Here is a 21,407-nt window from a genome sequence, read left to right on the forward strand (position 1 = left end):
ATCTTGCTCAGTCAGGATGAGCCCAAATACTCTGGTTTTTGGGGTGGAAAAATCCAAATGCTACCATTCTCCCAGATAAGAATCTAATAAATAAAGGAGGATTTGCCACTCAGTAATGGCTCCTAAAATCTACCACTCAAGGCAGCTATACCATTCTGCATAATATTGTGTTGTATGGCCCATTTTGTGTTGTATGGTTCTGGTGAAGAACCTTTACTTCTGCCGTGTGTGTAATATTACTTGTTGGCTCTTTCTAATTTGCAGGGCAGTTGATATGTTCATTGATGATGTTAATGACAATGATAGTGGAATCTCAAACCTGCAGACGGAAAAACTACAGGTACGTTGAAATGTAAGCCTGACACTGGAGTGAAAAACTATTAGTGCATTTGTGAAAAGCTAATTTGTTCCAATAGTTCAAAAGTAACCAAATCCCTTCCTTTGCATGATAAACTCCCCCATAAAGTCTAATACCACAAAACTAGCAAAATGGGTAGCCAACATGGTGCCTATGGGTGCGGTGGCCCCCTTGAGAACTTCCACATACCACTCACTGTCCCTTGCATTAACAGGAGAGAAGGGGGCTGGCTGCCTTTCTTCCCCTCAAAAAGTCCTGTACAGATGGAGGACAAAGTTGGAAGGCTCTCACCTTCATCTGCTTTTTTTCTGCTGCATGTGCTTTTCAAAGCTCAGACCAGCACTGAAGCTGAAAGCAGGAGAAAGGGAAGATTCTGGGAGCTTGTGGGGAGGGGCTAGGGGAGAAAGTGGTCAAGAAAGAGAAAATGTAATTGGAGAGAGTGGGAGGAAGAGAAGGGGCAGTGTACATGTGCAAAGATCCAGCAAAACAGATCCACTGGAAACGGCATAATTTTTTAAAGAAGTTTTCTCGTTCTTCCCAAATTACCATTAAATCACAAATCATATCTGTCTCTTTGACAAGACTGCAAAAATCACAGATCCTGTGCTTTGGTCTAGTGCTGCCATGGTGTAAAATTGTGGATCCAAGGCACAGATCCTTATGGATCCCCAAATAGTGAGAAATTAGCTTAATATCACTTTTTAGCTCAAAGGGTGTGAAAGGTGTCTGAGACGACACTGCAGGATATTTCAGCTATCTTGTGAGGTTTTGGATTTTATCACTTGCCTTCTACCATCTGCATAGCTGTCAATGGTTCCCTTTTTTAAAAGGGAAATTCCCTTATTCTGAATAGGATTCCTCGCAAGAAAAGGGAAAAGTTGACAGCTATGACCATCTGCTCCTTCCCAAGTTTCTGCATCAGAAGCAGATTATGTGGGTGGGTGGGTCTGAGGTGCACAGTCTGCACCTCGTGCCCTTGCCCACACTTCCACTTGCCTCATTCCTAGAAAGCACAAGCGGGTTTCCACTTGCCCTGCTGCTTTCCCCAGGAAAACTTGCTCTTTAAGTGCTAAATGGGAGCCAATGTCCACCTGGAGAAAACCTGGTTGACCTTTGTTCTGATTCAGTGTGAAGAATGGGTTTCCTCTCGAGAAAGCAATGGGGCAAACAGAAGCTGGAAGAGCCCTAAAGCACTGTAGTTGTGTTAAACAAACCAAATGAAGCTTTAAAATGGGGGGCTGTGCATTTGGGGGTTATTCGCCCATTTAAAAACATTCTCAAAAATATTATCATCTCTTTGTTTCACAGGCAGATGAAGCTTTCTATAAATGTGAAGGAAGTTCAGAAGCAGGAGAACTAGGGAACATGTCAGGTAACAGGACAAGGGAGGTTAAACAAAGGTGGCCAAATTCAGTTTGGATTGCCACTGTCATTTTACATCTGCTGCTGGGCTTGAGGACTCTTGTAAGTTTTGGGCATCATGAATGGCAGGACATCCAGGACAGACGAAAGAAAGTCCTTCTCCACAAAATGCACAATTAATTTATGGAGCTCACCATCACACAATGTGGCGATAACCAGTAGCTTAGATGGCTTTGAAAAGGGGATCTGATGAGTTCATGGAGGATGTGTCAATAAAATGATGGTTTTTTTTTATTATTATTATTACAAAAGCCCACCCTCTGGTTATATTTTCACTTAACAGCATGGCTACTCACAACCTGTTGTGAGGATCAAAGTCACGTTTAAGCATTACTGTATTAAAGACATATGTGAAAGGGAGTCAAGCGGGTGGCGCTGTGGGTAAAACCTCAGCGCCTAGGACTTGCCGATCGCATGGTCGGCGGTTCGAATCCCCGCGGCGGGGTGTGCTCCCGTCGTTCGGTCCCAGCGCCTGCCAACCTAGCAGTTCGAAAGCACCTCCGGGTGCAAGTAGATAAATAGGTACTGCTCCGGCGGGAAGGTAAACGGTGTTCTGTGTGTGCTGCGCTGGCTCGCCAGATGCAGCTTGTCACGCTGGCCACGTGACCCGGAAGTGTCTGCAAACAGCGCTGGCTCCCGGCCTATAGAGTGAGATGAGCGCACAACCCTAGAGTCTGGCAAGACTGGCCCGAACGGGCAGGGGTACCTTTACCTTTACCTTTAAAAGGGTGTCAAAGAGGGAAGTGCTCTGGAATTAAGAGCAATCACTATTAAGTATGTACACACTCTTAAAAGCCAGACATTCAGTGTGATATCTCACACAGGTGGGGTCCTTTGCCCTCCTACAGAAGAAAGGCCTCTCATTGTGAGAACTGATCTTTTTGGCTAGGTAGCCTGGCTGAAGGACCAAGTTGCCGGGAGAAAAATGAAACTGTAAGTTGGAGAACTCATTAGTTCCAGAACAGTAGCACAGACAGATGACAAGAAGGGCATGTCCAAAGGATGAGTCATTGGGGGATTGGTGCTCCTTAAGTATGAAAATCCCTCCCAATGTTGCTGGACACTTACAAATAAGATTTTATACCCCTGTCATTCTTTCCAGAGGTTCCTGTGATTTTGTCTGTTGTTTCTTATATTATTGAGGACCTTCTCTGTTTTGGTTGGCATCCAAAATACCAATCCATATTTCACCACCCCATTTAACTTGGATCAAGAACAACAAACCTGTTGCCAATGACCCCTTTAAATCATTAAATCATTAAATCATTAAATCTGAATAACCTATTTACAATATTAGGGCTCCATCTGGAAGTACCCAAAGAGATGAAGGTAGCAGCACTGCTAGTGAACTAGAGAAAGCCTTGTCTGGCTCAGGAGCAAGGCAAGCATCAGGAAGGCGGAAGACAAGGAGCAGGTGCTGCAAGAGACACACACACGGGGCACTTTGTTACAATGGCAGTGCATGTTACAAGGAAGGAGAAGCTACAGGGATTGAAAAGGCCAATCACCAATCAGCGGAGGAGGGGGGTAGAGTAAAGCAAGAGGCTGGTAAAGATGTTTGGTCTCCTGGAAGCCAATGGGCTTCCCGTGGTCCAATGAGCAGAGCGGCTAGACACCAAGTCTGGCTTTGACCTGACCAATGGAGACTTGTTTGCCTCCTCACGCTGCTGAGTGCTGGTGGTCAGCCACAGGGACGTCTTCTGCAGCTGCTTCCTGAAACCTGCCAATTTATTTTCTCAGCTGAAGAGGCCGACGAGATGCTGATCAAGTGCACTGGTGGCGTGGAAGCAGCCCTAGGCTATGCCAAGATGTGGTGCAAATACGTCAAGGAACTCGTGACCTGGGTTGACAAACGCCTGAATTACGGTGAGGCTGGTTTTGCATTATCCATGACCTAAACAGGCCATCAGACCCTCCAAACTCTCTTCTAACACAGACTCTTTTAAGTTAAAATCCAGGTGATATATTTCCACATTAGGCAGCCATAAAAAATGTCCCCACAAGCAATCCTGGCCAAAACAGCAGCAGAAGATGACATTAGAATGGGTGCACAGTGTTGCAACATACAAGAAGCATTCGGGAATCCAGCTGGATTTTCAGTAAGGCTTTATTCAGTTGCAGTCTTGCAGCATTGTAAAGCAGTCTTGGTACATTAAGATACACAAGATACAGGTGGAATTACATTCAGGAAGAAGCCATCACCTGAAGACAACCTTGCCTCTTTATGCTAGCTGGCAAGGAATCAATTAGGCTACGCCCCATGATGCTTAGTCATCACATGCTGCTGAGTCAGCATTCCCAATAAGCACAGTGTTTAACTCCTTGATACCCACAACACTCCAACACACAGTTCTTTCCATGAATCTTGCCACAAGGTAGGAGCAGCTTTCCAAAATCCCATGTTTTTGTGGCTACATAGAAAGAAGCTCTCTGCTCCTACTATATGTTTCCTTTGGAAATTCAGTCTATTGTTGTTTTCTGTTCATAGAAACTGAGTTTGCAAAGAACATCCTGAAGATCGCTGATGCTGGCAGGAGTGCCATTTTCCCACAGGTATTGTTTCCTAGTTGCTCCCTTCTGGGACTTCATTTCACAGGCTGTGTGAAATAGTTTCGGTATTGCCCTACGTTGTCTGATCTGTAGGGTCTTTGCTAGTCTCTCCCATGCAGAGCCTAAATCTATAAGGTGTGTGTGTACCCCCACGTTTACAGGTACCATTTTTCCAGTACGTATAAAGATGAATTCACCCATGCAAGGGCAAGTGTTCCAGGGTGCCACTTCCAATAATGCAGCACCCAAAGGCAACTGTTATTTTCTGGTATTATGTTCTCATCAGCTAGTTAATGGACATGACACACTTGAAAGCTAGCCTCTCTACTTGACAGAGCAAAATTAACTCTTATGTGCATTACACCATGCTATTAGCTTTGATTCCATGTCTGTTTCATTCCTGCAGCTCTGAGAAGCAACCAGCATCCACTGTATGTCAGGGATGGGCAACCTGGTACCCCCAGGTGTTGCTGGATTGCGACGCCCACCTTCCTTCACCATTGGCCATGCTGGGGGGGGGGGGCTGATGAGAGTTGGAGCCCAACAACATCTGGAGCACCACACAGTTCCCTGTTCCTGTTCTATGTTGTACACTCAAACCTCTGTTCTCTTTTTTTAAAAAATAATTTTTATTAATTTTCCAAGCATATAATAAAAACAAACAATCAAACAAAACAAACAAAACATACAAACATATAAACATGTATACTTTCATAATCTTATCTTCCTACACCTTGCTTCTCGGACTTCCCAATACCTCCCCTTTTCTGCATCCTTGTTTTTACCTTTCTTCAGCAACCCTCCAACTGATTAATTAATTCACTTTCATTCTAGTTTCCTTAACTTATTGTTTACAGCTGCAATTCTCTGTTTCTTAACACCTTAACATCTCATTACACTTCAATTTTGCAACAATTTTTAAGGTAATTTTTAAATTTCTTCCAGTCTTCTTCCACTGTCTCTTTCCCCTGGTCACGGATTCTGCCGGTCATCTCTGCCAGTCCCATGTAGTCAATCACCTTCGCTTGCCATTCTTCCAGAGTGGGTAGCTCTTGTGTCTTCCAATACTTTGCCAGAAGAATTCTTGCTGCTGTAGTAGCGTACATAAAAAACTTCCTATCCTTCTTTGTCACCAATTGGCCAACCATGCCCAGGAGAAAAGCCTCAGGTTTTTTAGAGAAGGTCCATTTGAGAACCTTCTTAATTTCATTATAGATCATTTCCCAAAAGGCTTTAATCTTCGGGCAGGTCCACCAAAGGTGGTAAAAGGTACCTTCAGTCTCATTACATTTCCAGCATTTGTTATTGGGCAAATGGTAAATTTTTGCAAGCTTGACTGGGGTCATATACCACCTGTAAATCATTTTCATAATGTTTTCTCTTAAAGCATTGCATGCCGTAAACTTAAGACCAATATTCCATAACTGTTCCCAGTCAGCAAACATAATGTTATGACCAATGTCTTGTGCCCATTTAATCATAGCTGATTTCACCGTTTCATCCTGTGTATTCCATTTCAACAGCAAATTATACATTCTTGACAAGTTCTTAGTATTGGGTTCTAACAGTTCTGTTTCTAATTTTGACCTCTCCATCTGGAAACCTATTTTCCTGTCCTGTTTAAATACCTCGTTTATCTGAAGGTAATGCAACCAATCTCTTACCTTAGACTTTAATTTCTCATAACTCTGTAATTTGACTCTTTCACCATCTTGTTCTAATATTTCACAGTATTTTGGCCATTTAGACTCCATATTAAGTTTTTTAGTCTCTTTAGCTTCCATTGGTGATAACCACCTGGGAGTTTTACTTTCCAATAGGTCTTTGTATCTTATCCAAACATTGTATAATGCTTTCCTAACAATATGGTTTTTAAAGCCTTTATGCGATTTTACCTTGTCATACCATATATATGCATGCCAACCAAATCTATTATCGTACCCTTCCAGATCCAAAATGTCTGTATTCTCAAGAAGTAGCCATTGTTTCAGCCAGCAGAAAGCTGCCGATTCATAGTAGAGTCTTAAGTCCGGCAGGGCAAACCCCCCTCTATCTTTTGCGTCAGTTAAAATCTTAAATTTTATTCTGGGCTTTTTGCCCTGCCAGACAAATTTGGATATGTCTTTCTGCCACTTCTTGAAGCAGTCCATCTTATCCAAGATCTGGAGTGTCTGAAATAAAAACAGCATTCTAGGCAATACATTCATCTTAATGACAGCAATTCGGCCTAACAAGGAAAGTCTCAATCTTGACCATATTTCTAGATCTTTCTTTACTTCTGTCCAACATTTGTCATAGTTGTCCTTAAATAAGTTTACATTCTTAGAAGTCAGATTTACCCCCAGGTATTTCACTTTTTTTGTAATCTCTAAACCTGTTTCACTCTGAAACTTCTCTTTTTCAGCCATTGTTAGATTTTTCTCCAACACTTTTGTTTTCTGTTTGTTCAGTTTAAATCCTGCTACTTGACCAAATATCTCAATTAGTTCTAATACTCTTTTGGTACTAGTATCTGGCTGTTGCAAAGTCAATACTAGGTCATCTGCAAATGCCCTTAGTTTGTAATGTCTGGCTCCGACCTGAACTCCTTTAACCAACTGGTCCTTTCTAATCATATTTAACAAGACCTCCAGGACTGATATAAAAAGTAAAGGGGATATTGGGCATCCCTGTCGTGTACCTTTTTCTATAGGTATCTCTTCCGTAACCACATTATTTACAATTAACTTTGCTTTTTGTTTAGAATATATAGCACCTATACCGTTTTGAAAACCTTGGCCTACCCCCATCCCTTGGAGATTCTTCTTCATAAAACTCCAGCAAATGTTATCAAAGGCTCCGTTTTCAAATGTTTTGGCTCCCAAATGCCAAAGACCTGGAAGTAACTGTTCTGGTTTTAAAACAATTTTCAGAAGCTGAACTTCTGACACGGCTTCCGTTTTGAGTTTCCCTATTGTATTGAGGCTTCTGCTTTCAATTTTTGGTTGTTGGACGTTTCGGAAGTCGAATGGTCTTCCAGAGTGGATTACATTTGACAATTGAGGTTTGACTGTATCGTAGTGCCATGACACTATCTTCTAATATGGCTGGGCTAAGTTGCAGCTAGAACTCCTAAAGCTTGATTCTCTGCTTTCTCCTTTAAGCAGGCAGAGGGGTTGTTGCTGAAAACCTCTTCTGTGTGGCATGCAGCTAGTTTTGTGGATTGGCTCTGGTGCTTCAAAAGTCTCGAAAGCCAGTTGCAGTGCTGATGTGGACACTTGCCACGTGACGTGGCTGATCCACGGGGTGAGCTGTTCACATATTCCATGGTTACTGCATTGAGCCAGCAAATGAAACCGGCAGAGCAGTGCCACATACGTGAGATAGGAGGTCTTCTTTCATCGCTGTGCTATTAGGGAGACTGAGCATTCCCTGTAAGCTGGGATTTGAACCCAAACTTCCTTGTTCCAGTCCCAACACTCTCAGTCCTAGAACCCATTGGCTCTGTGTTTTTGTCTTTTCAGACTTGTATGCCCTTACAGAATCTGTACACCATGACCATGGAGCATGACATCAGGGCAGGGAACTTGGCCATAGAGACGGCTGGAATTTTGCAAATGAAGGAATACTATCAGGTACAGTGTTTCTCAGCTTAGATGAGACACCATTTTACATATGCAGCAACTAAAATATCTCTTGGGCTTGCAATCCATTCTGCTGATTTGCCCAGGTCCCTTGGTCACTCGTGGTGTCTCCTGGATGCCATAGATTTGTAAATAATGAAACCTACTGCTGGAGATCTCACTTCCTGCACCCCACCTTGCCTTGCAGCCTCTTTGGGCGAAGAGGAATGAAATTGAGAAATGGCGGAAGGAATTCAAAGATCAGTGGCAGAAGGAGCAGAAAAGGATGGTAAGAGCAGATCTAGGAAAGGATCGTGGGGGGGGGGGGGAGGGAAAAAGCTGCAATCACTGGGAGGTCCCCTTTCAGGTGGGTGTGGGCCATGCAGTATTTCTCAGCTGGTTCCTGGGTAATGCATGCTGGGATTGATATGAAAGTGGAAGCTTGGGGAAGTACTAGGACAGGCATAGGCAAACTCGGTCCTCCAGCTGTTTTGGGACTACAATTCCCATCATCCCTGACCACTGGTCCTGTTAGCTAGGGATGATGGGAGTTGTAGTCCCAAAACATCTGGAGGGCCGAGTTTGCTTATGCCTGGACTAGGAGCTTGTCCCAGGGCTTCCATGCAAGTTCACATCATCCCTGTAACCCCTGTGCTCAAAGAAAGACAGTCTCACCAACACTTTCAAGTCTTCTTATCTGTCATCCCTTACCCTGCAATATTTCTCCAATAGAAAAGGGGGCCTCACCCCAACTATTGGTCAAAATGTATAAAAGGGTGTTAGAAATGCAAAGAAACAGAGGGGACATGTATACACATGTGGTAGGGATGTAAGAAAGCTAAGGAATATTGGGAGAAGATATACACAGAAATTTTAAAAAATGCTAAAGTTGCCATTTCCAAAAGACCCAGAGATGTTCCTTTTGGGTATAATAGAGGCTGAGAGACCTAGGAATGTATTAAATCTTTTTCTTTATGCAACTGCTGTGGCCAGAATAGCCTATGTACAAATGTGGAAGGATAAAACAGACCAATGAAAGTGGATTGGCAGAATAAGTTAATAGAATATGTGGCGTTAGCAATATTGACTGCAAAGATAAGAAGCCAGGATGAACATACCATAAGAGATGAGTGGGAAAACTTTGGAGAATATTTAAAGAATTACAGGTGAAACTCGGAAAATTAGAATATCGTGGAAAAGTTCATTTATTTCAGTAATTCAACTTAAAAGGTGAAACTAATATAATTGTGATGATCAACTACTCAAATCTCTTATCTGATGAGAGCAGCTTTTGCATCTCATTTGGAAACCAAGGACCCAGAGTCTGGAGGAATAATGGGGAGGCACACAATGCCAGATGCTTGAAGTCCAGTGTGAAATTTCCACAGTCTGTGTTGATTTGGGGAGCCATGTCATCAGCTGGTGTTGGTCCACTGTGCTTCATTAAGTCCAGAGTCAACAGTCAACACAGCCATCTACCAGGAGATTTTGGAGCACTTCATGCTTCCTTCCACAGATGAGCTTTATGGGGATGCTGACTTCATTTTCCAGCAGGACTTTGGCACCTGCCCACACTGCCAAAAGTACCAACACCTGGTTCAATGCCCATGGGATTACTGTGCTTGATTGGCCAGCAAACTCGTCTGACCTGAACCCCATAGAGAATCTATGGGGCACTGCCAAGAGAAAGATGAGAGACATGAGACCGAGCAATGTAGTAGAGCTGAAGGCTGCTATTGAAGCATCCTGGTCTTCCATAACACCTCAGCAGTGCCGCAGGCTGATAGCATCCATGCCACGCCACATTGAGGCAGTAATGGATGCAAAAGGGGTCCAAACCAAGTACTGAGTATATATGCATGCTTCTACTTCTCAGAGGTCCAATATTTGCAATCCTTGTCTTGCTGATTTCATTTAATATTCTAATTTTCTGAGATTATTAATTTGGGGTTTTCATCAGCTGTACGCCATGATCATGACAATTATAAAAAATAAAGGCTTGACATATCTTGCTTTGCATGTCATGAGTCTATCTCATATATTAGTTTCACCTTTTAAGTTAAATTACTGAAATAAATAAACTTTTTCACGATATTCTAATTTTCTGAGTTTCACCTGTATAACAGTTACATAACTCTCCAAGTAGGAATAGATATATGAATAGCAGCTAAATCAATTAAAAGGGGTATAAAGATATGTAGCACAACTAAGAGTAAAAAGGAACCCATGGAGGGTGGGGTGTGTGGGGAAGTCGAATAATGTAGAAGAATATTGTGAAAGCATAAATAAAATTTTTAAAAAGAAAATACGGATGTCCCATTCCATAATGATAATTTGACTATTTATACCCCACACATCTTACTGGGGTTGCCCGAGCACTCTGGGAAGCTTCCAACAGATATAAAAATATAATAAAACACTAGACATTAAAAAAATTCCCTTCAGAGGCTCGGGGGTTGGATAACTCCATATCCCCCAATAGTTCTCCAATGAAAATAGGGATATTCTAAGGAAAAGCGGGACATTCCAACCAGGATCAAATCAGAAACTGGGATGGCTTCTCTAAATTAGGGATGTCCCTGGAAAATAAAGACACTTGGAGGGTCTGTGATCCTTTTTCGTCCCAAGGACCGTAGCCAGAGGTGCTCTCAGAGGCATTACATGCCTTTCTCTGTCAACTTTAATTAAAAGCCATACAGACTTCCAGCAAGGCAAGGTGGCGAGTGCCACAGCTGCGCAGGGCTCCTGAGGACTGCCAGCACCAACTGTGCTGCTTGGCTGGTCTCCATGCTGCTGCAGCTGCCATGGGGGGAGGGACCGGCCCGTCCTGTCCCAATGTCCAGATTTCGACAGCATTCTGCTCACACAAGGCCTGATCCCCCAGTAGAAACAGCAAACATTGGTAACATTAAAATCACAAACCATGCCCCAGTAGAAGCTACCCTCAAAATAGGAGAAGAAGCACAAACTATCTCATCATGGTCCTTCAGCCCCATCCTAACCACAAACCAACTAGCTAGAGAGAGTCTCTTGAAAACTCTCCAGAACTGCTTTAAGGACAATGATGTGGTTGACATTACAACCCCCTCTCTTTGGGACACAATGAAAGCGGTCAACAGAGGAGCCTTCATAAAGAAGAGGGCATTCATTAAAAAAAAAAAAACCTCCTCAAAAATTGATAAATTCAAACAAGACATTACAACCCTCTCATCACACTACAAACAAACAGAAGCCAAAAAAACTCCTTAAACTCATAGAACAAAAAAGAAGGAAAATAAACTTTCTAGAAATCAATAAAACAATTATTAACATCCTATATTCTAAACAACGTTTTTACGAATATGGGGGGAAGAACTCCAGACTATTAGCAAACAGATGTAGGAAAAGATTACTCAAAATAAGAATACACTGTGTCACATAAAAATACACTGTAAAAATACACATAAGAATACACGGTGTCACATAAAAAAACACATGGTAACATAACATCCTCCACCAAAGAAATAACCTCAGAATTTGCTGAATACTATCTGACTTTATGTGGGGACGCGGGTGGCGCTGTGTGTAAAACCTCAGTGCCTAAGACTTGCCGATCGTATGGTCAGTGGTTCGAATCCCCGCGGCGGGGTGAGCTCCCGTCGTTCGGTCCCAACTAGCCCACCTAGCAGTTTGAAAGCACCCTACAGTGCAAGTAGATAAATAGGTAGCGCTTTATAGCGGGAAGGTAAACAGCGTTTACGTGTGCTGCGCTGGTGCAGGCTCGCCGGAGCAGCTTCGTCACGCTGGCCACGTGACCCGGAAGTGTCTTCGGACAGTGCTGGCCCCCGGCCTCTTAAGCGAGATGGGCGCACAACCCCAGAGTCGGTCACGACTGGCCCGTACGGGCAGGGGTACCTTTACCTTTACTATCTGACTTTTAGAAGACATCTGAAGGCAGCCATGTTTAGGGAAGTTTTTAATGTTTGATATTTTATCACTTTTATTATTAATAATAATATTCTGTTGGGAGCCACCCAGAGTGGCTGGGGAAACCCAGCCAGATGGGCGGAGTAAAAATAATAAATTTATTACTACTACTACTACTGAATTTTATGCCAATCTATACACCTCCCGCAACCCGCAACAGGAAATCAGAAGATTCCTGTCAGGGCCGCCTCAGGTCCCAGCTCACAAGAGACCAACGCCAAGTCCACTTTATTTACAAAAGTCTTTATTGAAGTACATTGTTTGTTCCACAGCCAAGGCGCGCAGCCCCACGTCTGTTACGCTTAGACCGCTGAAGTCCCCTCTGAATCAGTCCCGCCTCCACACCAGTTTAAGAGGCTTCTGCTGGTCCACCTCTTCCTGTCCTTCCTTTTCCACAGGGTCTTTCTGCCCCCCTGGGTTCCTTCCCTCCTGCTTTCCCCTGACGCTGAGTCCCCAGACGCCTGCTCCCCCCTCCTCCGTGCTTTGGGACCAGGCTCCTCCTCCGGGCTCTCCGCATTTCCGCGCGCCTCCACATTTGAACTTGGCGCGCGTTCGCTACCTCTGACCTTCCTCTTGACAGCTACACTACTCTCTGTACTACTCTCCGCCCCTTCCGGCAGGACGTCTTGCCCCGATCTCCTTCCCCTCTCTGCTTCCTGCTCTGCTTCCTCTGTCACACTGGGGACTCCACCCTCTTCACTCCGTTCCGGCGGGGAAGCCGGCCCCGATCTCCAACTCCCACTCGGGGTTTCCCTGCTGCTCCCCTGCTCCTGACGAGTCCCCCCTGTGGCTCCCCTTGGCCTGACCAGGGGCGCCCCCTTTTGGGAATCCTCCGATTCACTTGAAAGACTCATGGAAACCCTCAAGTCATTGTCATCCTCCTCCTCCTCGTTCCGGGATTCTTCCCCCTCGCTCTCAGTCTCCTCCCTCATCTGTGCCTCTCTCCCTGAACCCCTGACATCCATCCCCCCCTCAAAGCCCCCCCTTCCCCCCTCCCGCCCGTCGGGCGCAGGTATTGGGAGCCGCGTCTCTGCGGGGGTAGATGCTGGATACAGTTCGTCTACTTCGATTTCCTCTGCTTCCAGCTCAGTGTATGTGTGCTCGAACTCGGGTTCGTCTCCCAAAGTGTTCTCGGTCTCCTCTCCCATTGTTACTTCGTCCGGCGCTGTTGGCCAAGGCCCCTCCCTCCACCTCCTGCGCCAGTCCTCCTCTGGTTGCTCGTCCCACCAATAAGAGGGTTCCGTCTCCACCCCCGAGCACGATCCCCTGGGAGGGCTCGATTCTGGCGTTCCCTCCTCCGCGGAAGAAAACCCCCGGAAGGTGCTGGCTGAAAGTGTGGGCGTAAAAAGCCAGTCGTCAAAGTACTCGGCTGGCATGGGCCTGTGTGGGAAAAGAGCATGGAACTCGTCCTTGAGAAGAGGCTCGTCCAAAGCGTAGTCCGGCACCCAACTGTTGGCGCTGGCTGGGGTACCCTCTCTGGCGAGAAAATATTCTACTCCCTCTTCCCCCCATCTCGAGTCCAGAATCTCTGTGACCTCGTTGAGTGGTTCGGCCCTAGGTGACCTCCCCCTCTTGGGTGACTCTCTGCGTGGTTCTGGTGCCGTCCTGGACTCCTGAAATCTGTGTGGGGCCTTGTAGGGGGTGAGCACCGACCTATGAAAGACCGGGTGCATTCTGGAACCTTCGAGGAGGGCCAGTCGAAACGCTACGGGATTGATCCTGGCCTCAACTTGGTATGGCCCTAGCTGCCTGTGTCCTAGCTTCTTCTTAGCTAACGACTTGGCCGGCATCGCTTGGGCTGCTAACCATACCCAGTCCCCCACCTGGATGTCTTCTCCCGCCCTCCTGTGTTTGTCCGCCTGCACCTTATAGGCTTGTTTAGCTAGTTCCAAATGTCTCCGCAGCTCCTCGTGCACCTCTTGCAGTTCTGCTGCGAAATGGTCGGCCCCCTGCGGCGCCCCCTCCCCCGTCGTTACGAACCCCGGGAAGGTTCTGGGATGTCATCCATTGTTAGCGAAGAACGGCGTCACCCCCATCGACGCGTGCTTCGTGTTGTTGTAGGCAAGCTCAGCCATCGGCAGGTAATCCACCCAAGCTGCGGGTCGCTGATTGGCGTAACATCTCAGGTACTGCTGCATGATAGCGTTGACCCTCTCTGCTTGGCCGTTGGTCTGTGGATGTCTCGCCGACGATAGGTTGATCTTGACGTGCAGGATACCTAGGAGCTTCTGCCAGAAACTGGAGGCAAACTGGCGCCCCCTGTCGGACAGGATGGACCGTGGCAGCCCATGCACTCTGAACACGTGGTCGATGAAGAGTTTGGCGGTCTGTTCCGCTGTCGCCACCTTCGCGCAAGGAATGAAGTGCGCCATCTTGGTGAACAGGTCCACCACCACCAGTACCGCCGTCTTGCCTCGGGAGCTGGGCAGATCAGTAACAAAGTCCAGCGCTACCCGCTCCCACGGTTGCAGTGGCGTCTCCAGCGGTTCCAGTAGTCCGGCTGGCTTCTGGTGCACTGGCTTGGACCTCTGACAGGTGTCACATCTGGCGACGTAATCCGCGACCTCTCCTCGCATTTGGGGCCACCAAAAGTCCCTGGCTACCAGTTCCGCTGTCTTCTCCTTGCCGAAATGGCCCGCGCTGGGTGCGTCGTGCAACTGGTGCAGAACCTTTGCGCGGAGATCGTCCCCTGGCACGTAGAGGGCACCTTTGTGAGTTAACAGCCCGTCGCGTATCTGGAACTCGTCGTCTCTCGTTGTACCTCTGTGCAGCTCTTCCATATTGGATTGTGCAAACTGATCCGTCTGCAGCGCGCGTCGCACCGCGTCCAGGTCGACGGTGACTGAAGCGCACGCCCACGCCTGCGGTGCGAAAATGTGCTTGGCTGCTACTGTTGCCGCTTCCTCGAGATATTGCGGTTTCCTTGAGAGCGCATCGGCTATGACATTGGAGTCCCCCGGGATGTACTCTATTCGGAAGTCGAAATCCGCGAAGAATTCCGCCCAGCGCATGTGCCTCTGGCTCTGGAGCTTCGCCGTGCGCCAATACTCTAAGTTCTTGTGGTCTGTGTGGACCTGCACGGTGTGCTTGGCTCCTATGAGGAAGTGCCGCCACGCTTTGAAAGCCGCGTGAATGGCCAACAACTCCCTGTCCCAGATGGTGTAGTTTTGTTCCGCCTTGCTGAGCTTCCGGGAGTAGAAAGCACAGGGCCTCCAGTGCCCTTGCGGATCTTCCTGCAAAAGGACGGCCCCTACCGCTCTGTCTGATGCGTCAGTCTCGACCCGCATGGGCCTGCCGGGATTCACGTGCAGCAGCTGTTCCTCGGAGGCGAAGAGGCTTTAAAGCTTCTGAAAAGAGCGCTCCGCCTGGTCTGTCCAAGTGAACTTCTTCTTCTTGGAACTGAGAGTGTCCGTGATTGCTGCTGTCTCCTTCGCGAAACCTCTGATGAACTTGCGGTAAAAGTTGGCGAAACAGACGAACCTCTGTACCTCCTTCCGATTGCGCGGGCTCTTCCAGTCCAACACCGCGCGGACCTTGACGCTGTCCATGGCCAGTCCCTTGTCGGACAGCTTGTAGCCCAGGAAATCCACCTCCGTCACATCGAACTGGCACTTCTGCAACTTGGCGTAGAGTCTGTGTTCCCGTAGTCTCTGCAGGACCTCCTTTACGTCTCTCTCGTGAGCCTCCGGCGATTCTGAGAAGATCAGGATGTCGTCGAGGAAGCACACACACTTCTTGTAGAGGAGTCCCGCTAGCACGTGATGCATAAAGGCTTGGAAGCAGTGGGATCCATTTTGGAGACCAAAAGGCATAACTCTGTATTCATACGTGCCCAGAGGCGTGAACATGGCCGTCTTCCACTCATCGCCCTCACGCATGCGTATGAGATTGTACGCTCCGCGCAGATCCAACTTGGTGAAGATCCTCCCCTTCCGCACGGTCGCTAGGAGGTCGTCAATCTTGGGCATGGGAAAGGCCTTGGGCTTTGTCATCGAGTTTATGGCTCGATAGTCCACAATGAGTCTCTTCTGGGGCGTGTCCTTCTTCTTCACAAAAAACACAGGACTGCCCCCCACCGCTTTGGATTCCCGAATGAATCCGCGCTTCAAATTGTGCTCTATGAACTCCCTGAGTTCTTGCATCTCATCTTCAGACATGGAATACAGCTTTGCAGTCGGCAGCTTCGCCCCCGGCAACAGGTCAATCGCACAGTCGTAAGGCCTGTGGGGTGGCAGCTGGTCAGCTTCCTTCTCGCAGAAAACCTCCAAAAATCCCTCGTACTTGCGGGGGACTGCCTGCACCATGCCTAGTTGCAGTTGCTGCCCAGCTTCCTCCTCTTGGCTGGACTGGATGCAATGTTGAGCACAGTACGATGAGCAAAAGGTGAGCTGTCGCTGGTACCACACCACTGCTGGACTGTGTCTCTCTAGCCAGCTCATGCCTAACACTATAGGCGTGTCTGATAGGCGGGTGACGTTGAAGCTAATGACTTCTCGATGATTTCCAATCTGCATCACCATGGGAGGCGTCTGTTGCACAACTTGCCCTCCTAGCAATTTTCTGCCATCGACCGTGACTACGTTCAGGGGCATCGTAGCTGGCAGAAGCGCTATGCGATGCTGCCTGACGAACTGCACCCCCACAAAGTCCGCGTTGCTCCCAGAGTCGATTGTAATGGGGACTTCCAGGGTGGTTCCATTCGGCAACTGGAGTGTTGCAGTGAGCTGCACCGCTGGCTTGGGTGGTAAGGGGTCTGTGTGCTGCAAAATCGCTGGGGACTGCTCTACAGACTCGCCTGGCTGAGCCCCAGGATCGCTGTCTCCAGCCAGGCACTGTCGTTTCCCTGAAACTGCTCTTCGTGAAGTACGTCTGCTGCGACCGTTGCTAACGCTGCAGTGTGCTTCTGGAGCCTCTGGGGACACTCTTTAGCCATGTGCTGTGCACTGTCACAGATGTAACATTTCCTGTTCCCTCTAGGAGGCTTCTCCTTGACTGCACCGGACGTTGGGGCTCTGGCTGCTGTCTGAGCTCTAGCACCGCCAAGCTCCATTGGTTCCTCCCCCTGCCGCATTAGAGGCGAAGGATGCGCCTGGCCGAACTCCCTGGGGATAAAAGGAGGTGCCCTGGCTGGCGCACGCACCTGGTGACGTTCCTCACTGTGCCAAGGACGTTCTTCGTGTCGTATTCCAATCGCAAGAGCCCTCTGTACTACTTCTGCTAGGGTTTGAGGTCTGTCACCCCTGGCCAATTCATCTTTTATGGAGCCGTGGAGTCCCTCCCAGAACAAATCTCTCACTGGTTTGGAGTCTTTCTCCCAGCCCAATACAGTCAGCAACGCAAAAAAGCGCGAATGGTACTGACGCACAGTGGCTTTGCCTTGTCTGAGTCCGTGCATCTCTCGGCGCGCAACATCAACATCCACGGTGGACTGGAAACAAGCGTCTATAGCTTTGATAAATTCATCAGAATCGCAGCGGGCAGGACCATCTTCACGCCACAAATTGCGCAGCCACGCTCTGGCGTCTCCATGCAAATGAGACACAATAAAACCCACTTTCTCCTCCTCATCTTTAAAGTCATTGCGAAGCAAATGCAGTGCATACAGGACGTCTGCTCTGAAACTGGGGTAGTGCTTCAGGTTCCCATCGAAGTGGGCGACCAAACTGCCCCCCCGCCTTCCAAGTCCAATTCCCTCTGATCTGGACCCTGGGAACCCCTCTCTGCATGCACGCTCCCACCTGGCTTGCAGATCCTGGCATCGCTTCTCCGCATAGTCACTCTTCTTCTGAGAGGCTATTACCGCAGTGGAGAGCTCGGTGACTGCATTCCGTAGTACTGTCAACTGTTCCTCCGCACTCATGGCTGCCACACTTCGTGAGCTTTGCAAAAAAAATTTTGCGTTCTTTGAGAGAGGGGACTTACTGTCAGGGCCGCCTCAGGTCCCAGCTCACAAGAGACCAACGCCAAGTCCACTTTATTTACAAAAGTCTTTATTGAAGTACATTGTTTGTTCCACAGCCGAGGCGCGCAGCCCCACGTCTGTTACGCTTAGACCGCTGAAGTCCCCTCTGAATCAGTCCCGCCTCCACACCAGTTTAAGAGGCTTCTGCTGGTCCACCTCTTCCTGTCCTTCCTTTTCCGCAGGGTCTTTCTGCCCCCCTGGGTTCCTTCCCTCCTGCTTTCCCCTGACGCTGAGTCCCCAGACGCCTGCTCCCCCCTCCTCCGTGCTTTGGGACCAGACTCCTCCTCCGGGCTCTCCGCATTTCCGCGCGCCTCCACATTTGAACTTGGCGCGCGTTCGCTACCTCTGACCTTCCTCTTGACAGCTACACTACTCTCTGTACTACTCTCCGCCCCTTCCGGCAGGACGCCTTGCCCCGATCTCCTTCCCCTCTCTGCTTCCTGCTCTGCTTCGTCTGTCACACTGGGAACTCCACCCTCTTCACTCCGTTCCGGCGGGGAAGCCGGCCCCGATCTCCAACTCCCACTCGGGGTTTCCCTGCTGCTCCCCTGCTCCTGACGAGTCCCCCCTGTGGCTCCCCTTGGCCTGACCAGGGGCGCCCCCTTTTGGGAATCCTCCGATTCACTTGAAAGACTCATGGAAACCCTCAAGTCATTGTCCTCCTCCTCCTCCTCGTTCCGGGATTCTTCCCCCTCGCTCTCAGTCTCCTCCCTCATCTGTGCCTCTCTCCCTGAACCCCTGACAATTCCTAACAGGACTGACCATGCCAACCTTAACTGCAAAGGAACAAGAATTCATGCACAGCCCTATCACCCCACAGGAAATAGAGACAGTATTCAAAAACCTGTAACCACCCAAAGCCCCAGGCCCAGATAGCTATACAGCAGAATTCTACAACAAATTCAAAGAACCCCTGATGCCTTACATGACCTGCCTATTTAACGACATCACAAAAGGGCTCCCCATCCCTAAAACCTGAACCTCTTCCAAAATAGTTTCTATCCTAAAGCCACTCAAAGATAGCCTCAAAATAGAATCATACTGACCAATCTCATTGATAAATCAATCAGTCACATCAATCCTGGCTAACCGCCTAAAAATCCTCCTACACAAACTAATTGCCCTGGACCAGGCAAGCTTTGTCCCTGTTGCAGCATAACAGACCCCATTAGGAGACTACAGTGGTACCTCGGGTTAAGTACTTAATTCGTTCTGGAGGTCCGTTCTTAACCTGAAACCATTCTTAACCTGAAGCACCACTTTAGCTAATGGGGCCTCCCGCTGATACCACGCCACCAGAGCACGATTTCTGTTCTCATCCTGAAGCAAAGTTCTTAACCCGAGGTACTATTTCTGGGTTAGCAGAGTCTGTAACCTGAAGCGTACGTAACCTGAAGCATATGTAACCCGAGGTACCACTGTACTGAATCTGGTAGAACACAGCAAATCAACCAAACTCCCATTGACAGTCATGTCATCTACATTTGCATAACACTGAAGTACATATTCATGAAAATTCAATGCAATACTGCTGGATTTTGCCTTCCTGTGCTCTGGCCAGTGAGTGTTTAGGCACCAGGGCAATTGAAAAACACATGATACAGGCTGTTCAGTGCTGTTAAGTTTTTGAAAGGAATTATAGCATGCACTTAATATAGTGAATAATTTCAAATATGCTGGTCTATTGGTATTTAGATTGCACTGACTTCCCCTGCTTCTCCCGCTGCTCTTCTACCTCCATGTCTATTAAATGTGATTAGAAGTGTAATGTGAGCAACTCCTGTGAGGTGCTGTTTGTGCAGCTGCTGTTTCCTATGGTGTGGATGGGAGAAACCAAGCCTGATAAGCCGATGACAAATATAGAATGAATCTGCAAGTAGTGCTGGATGGCCACCCCTGTTGAGCTACTTCCAATGTAGCCTTTTGTTTTTACTAATTAGTTATAGGTAAAGGTAAAGGTACCCCTGCCCGTACGGGCCAGTCTTGACAGACTCTAGGGTTGTGCGCTCATCTCACTCAAGAGGCCGGGGGCCAGCGCTGTCCGGAGACACTTCCGGGTCACGTGGCCAGCGTGACAAGCTGCATCTGGCGAGCCAGCGCAGCACACGGAAACGCTGTTTGCCTTCCCGCTTGTAAGCGGTCCCTATTTATCTACTTGCACCCGGGGGTGCTTTCGAACTGCTAGGTTGGCAGGCGCTGGGACCGAACGACGGGAGCGCACCCCGCCGCGGGGATTCGAACCGCCAACCTTTCGATCGGCAAGCCCTAGGCGCTGAGGCTTTTACCCACAGCGCCAGCCGCGTCCCTACTAATTAGTTACTAGCTCACAAAAGGTTTTGCTTGCCCAGTTCCCAGAGATACCTCCTTCAGGGCTCATCCAGACTTGTGCTTCTTAAAAGACACTTTAAAAAGCATAGGTCCGAGGGTTTCTTTGCTTGTCCCCTGCTTACTAGTCACAGGTCTGAGTGGTTTTGCTCTTCACCCACCCCTTTCCCCCAGAAAATCCACTCTCTAGCCATAAATCAAAGCAAGCATTAATCTGGAGAAAACTTCATTGACATTTGCTTTGATTCAGCGGTTTTCTTTGGGGTGGGAAGCAGTGGGGCAAGGAGCCCATCGTCATTTATGACACTCGGGGGGGAGGGGGGCTTCCAGTTGTAGGATACTTCTCCTGCTCCATCAACTGGAAGCAAATTTTACTTGCCAAGGCCACTAAGCCTATAGGTATTTTCAAGCCTGATTTAGAAGGGTTACAGCCGGGAACCACACTTTAAATCCACAAAAATGTGCTTTCCCCCCCAAAGTTTATTGCAATTTGGTTTTAGCACTTTGATCAGGAAGGAAAGAAAAGCTCCCTAGATGCCTCCTAATGCAGGTCTGAGCTTCTAAATGAAAAAATGACCCAGAGCCACAGCTGGTCAGACATGCCCTTGTAACTCCTCCTTCAATTGCAGAATGATTCCAGGTCCTCGATGCAGAAGGCACGGCTCCACTACCTCCAGCGCTGCGAGGATCTGGAGAAAGCTAAAGTGCTAAGTGCCAGAGCAGAAGAAGAATGGCAGGCCACTGCAGGCAGCGGCAACAAGCAACTGGAGAAGCGGCGTCGATGTCGTGATGAGCTGCAGTCAAAGGTATCAGTCTGAGATCCTAAAGCCTATGCAGTTTGTCCCTTTGTCATTTGCAATCTGGGGTCTAGTTCAGACCTCGGATTTTGGAATTCAGGTCCTCCTAACAAAGAGCCTGTAAATGTGTGGCAAAGACTCAGATGCCAAAGGTGAGTTGGGAAACAGGGCCAATGACAAGTTTTTGTGGGCTACAAAACTGGGTGTGGAGGATCTCTGCATGGGAGACCAAATGACAGCAAAGCAACTCACACAGAAAGGTTGATGGCCTATTGGTCTGGTCACCCGTGGTAAGACCCTGTGGTATTAGTTGGTTAAAATCTCTATTATCTTTGGTCTGTTTGTAGTCATAGCCTTTTATATACTAAACCTTTATGCTTTACCTTATCCATTTAATGCTCCCAACCCTTCTTTTAGCTTCTTTT

General features: G+C 47.9%; 1 protein-coding gene across 1 annotated transcript in view; it reads left to right on the plus strand.

Annotated features, from left to right (window-relative positions):
• GMIP (GEM interacting protein) overlaps nt 1–21,407 on the plus strand; it is an 80,954-nt gene that overhangs the window by 13,607 nt on the left and 45,940 nt on the right. The window contains exons 3-9 of the mRNA XM_028721151.2: nt 265–340; nt 1,667–1,730; nt 3,521–3,646; nt 4,269–4,333; nt 7,834–7,944; nt 8,141–8,221; nt 20,815–20,991. Coding sequence (XP_028576984.2) covers nt 265–340; nt 1,667–1,730; nt 3,521–3,646; nt 4,269–4,333; nt 7,834–7,944; nt 8,141–8,221; nt 20,815–20,991 — 700 coding nt within the window. The remainder of the gene's footprint in view (nt 1–264; nt 341–1,666; nt 1,731–3,520; nt 3,647–4,268; nt 4,334–7,833; nt 7,945–8,140; nt 8,222–20,814; nt 20,992–21,407) is intronic.

The sequence above is a fragment of the Podarcis muralis genome, chromosome 2, assembly GCF_964188315.1.
Source record: "Podarcis muralis chromosome 2, rPodMur119.hap1.1, whole genome shotgun sequence".
Taxonomy (NCBI): domain Eukaryota; kingdom Metazoa; phylum Chordata; class Lepidosauria; order Squamata; family Lacertidae; genus Podarcis; species Podarcis muralis.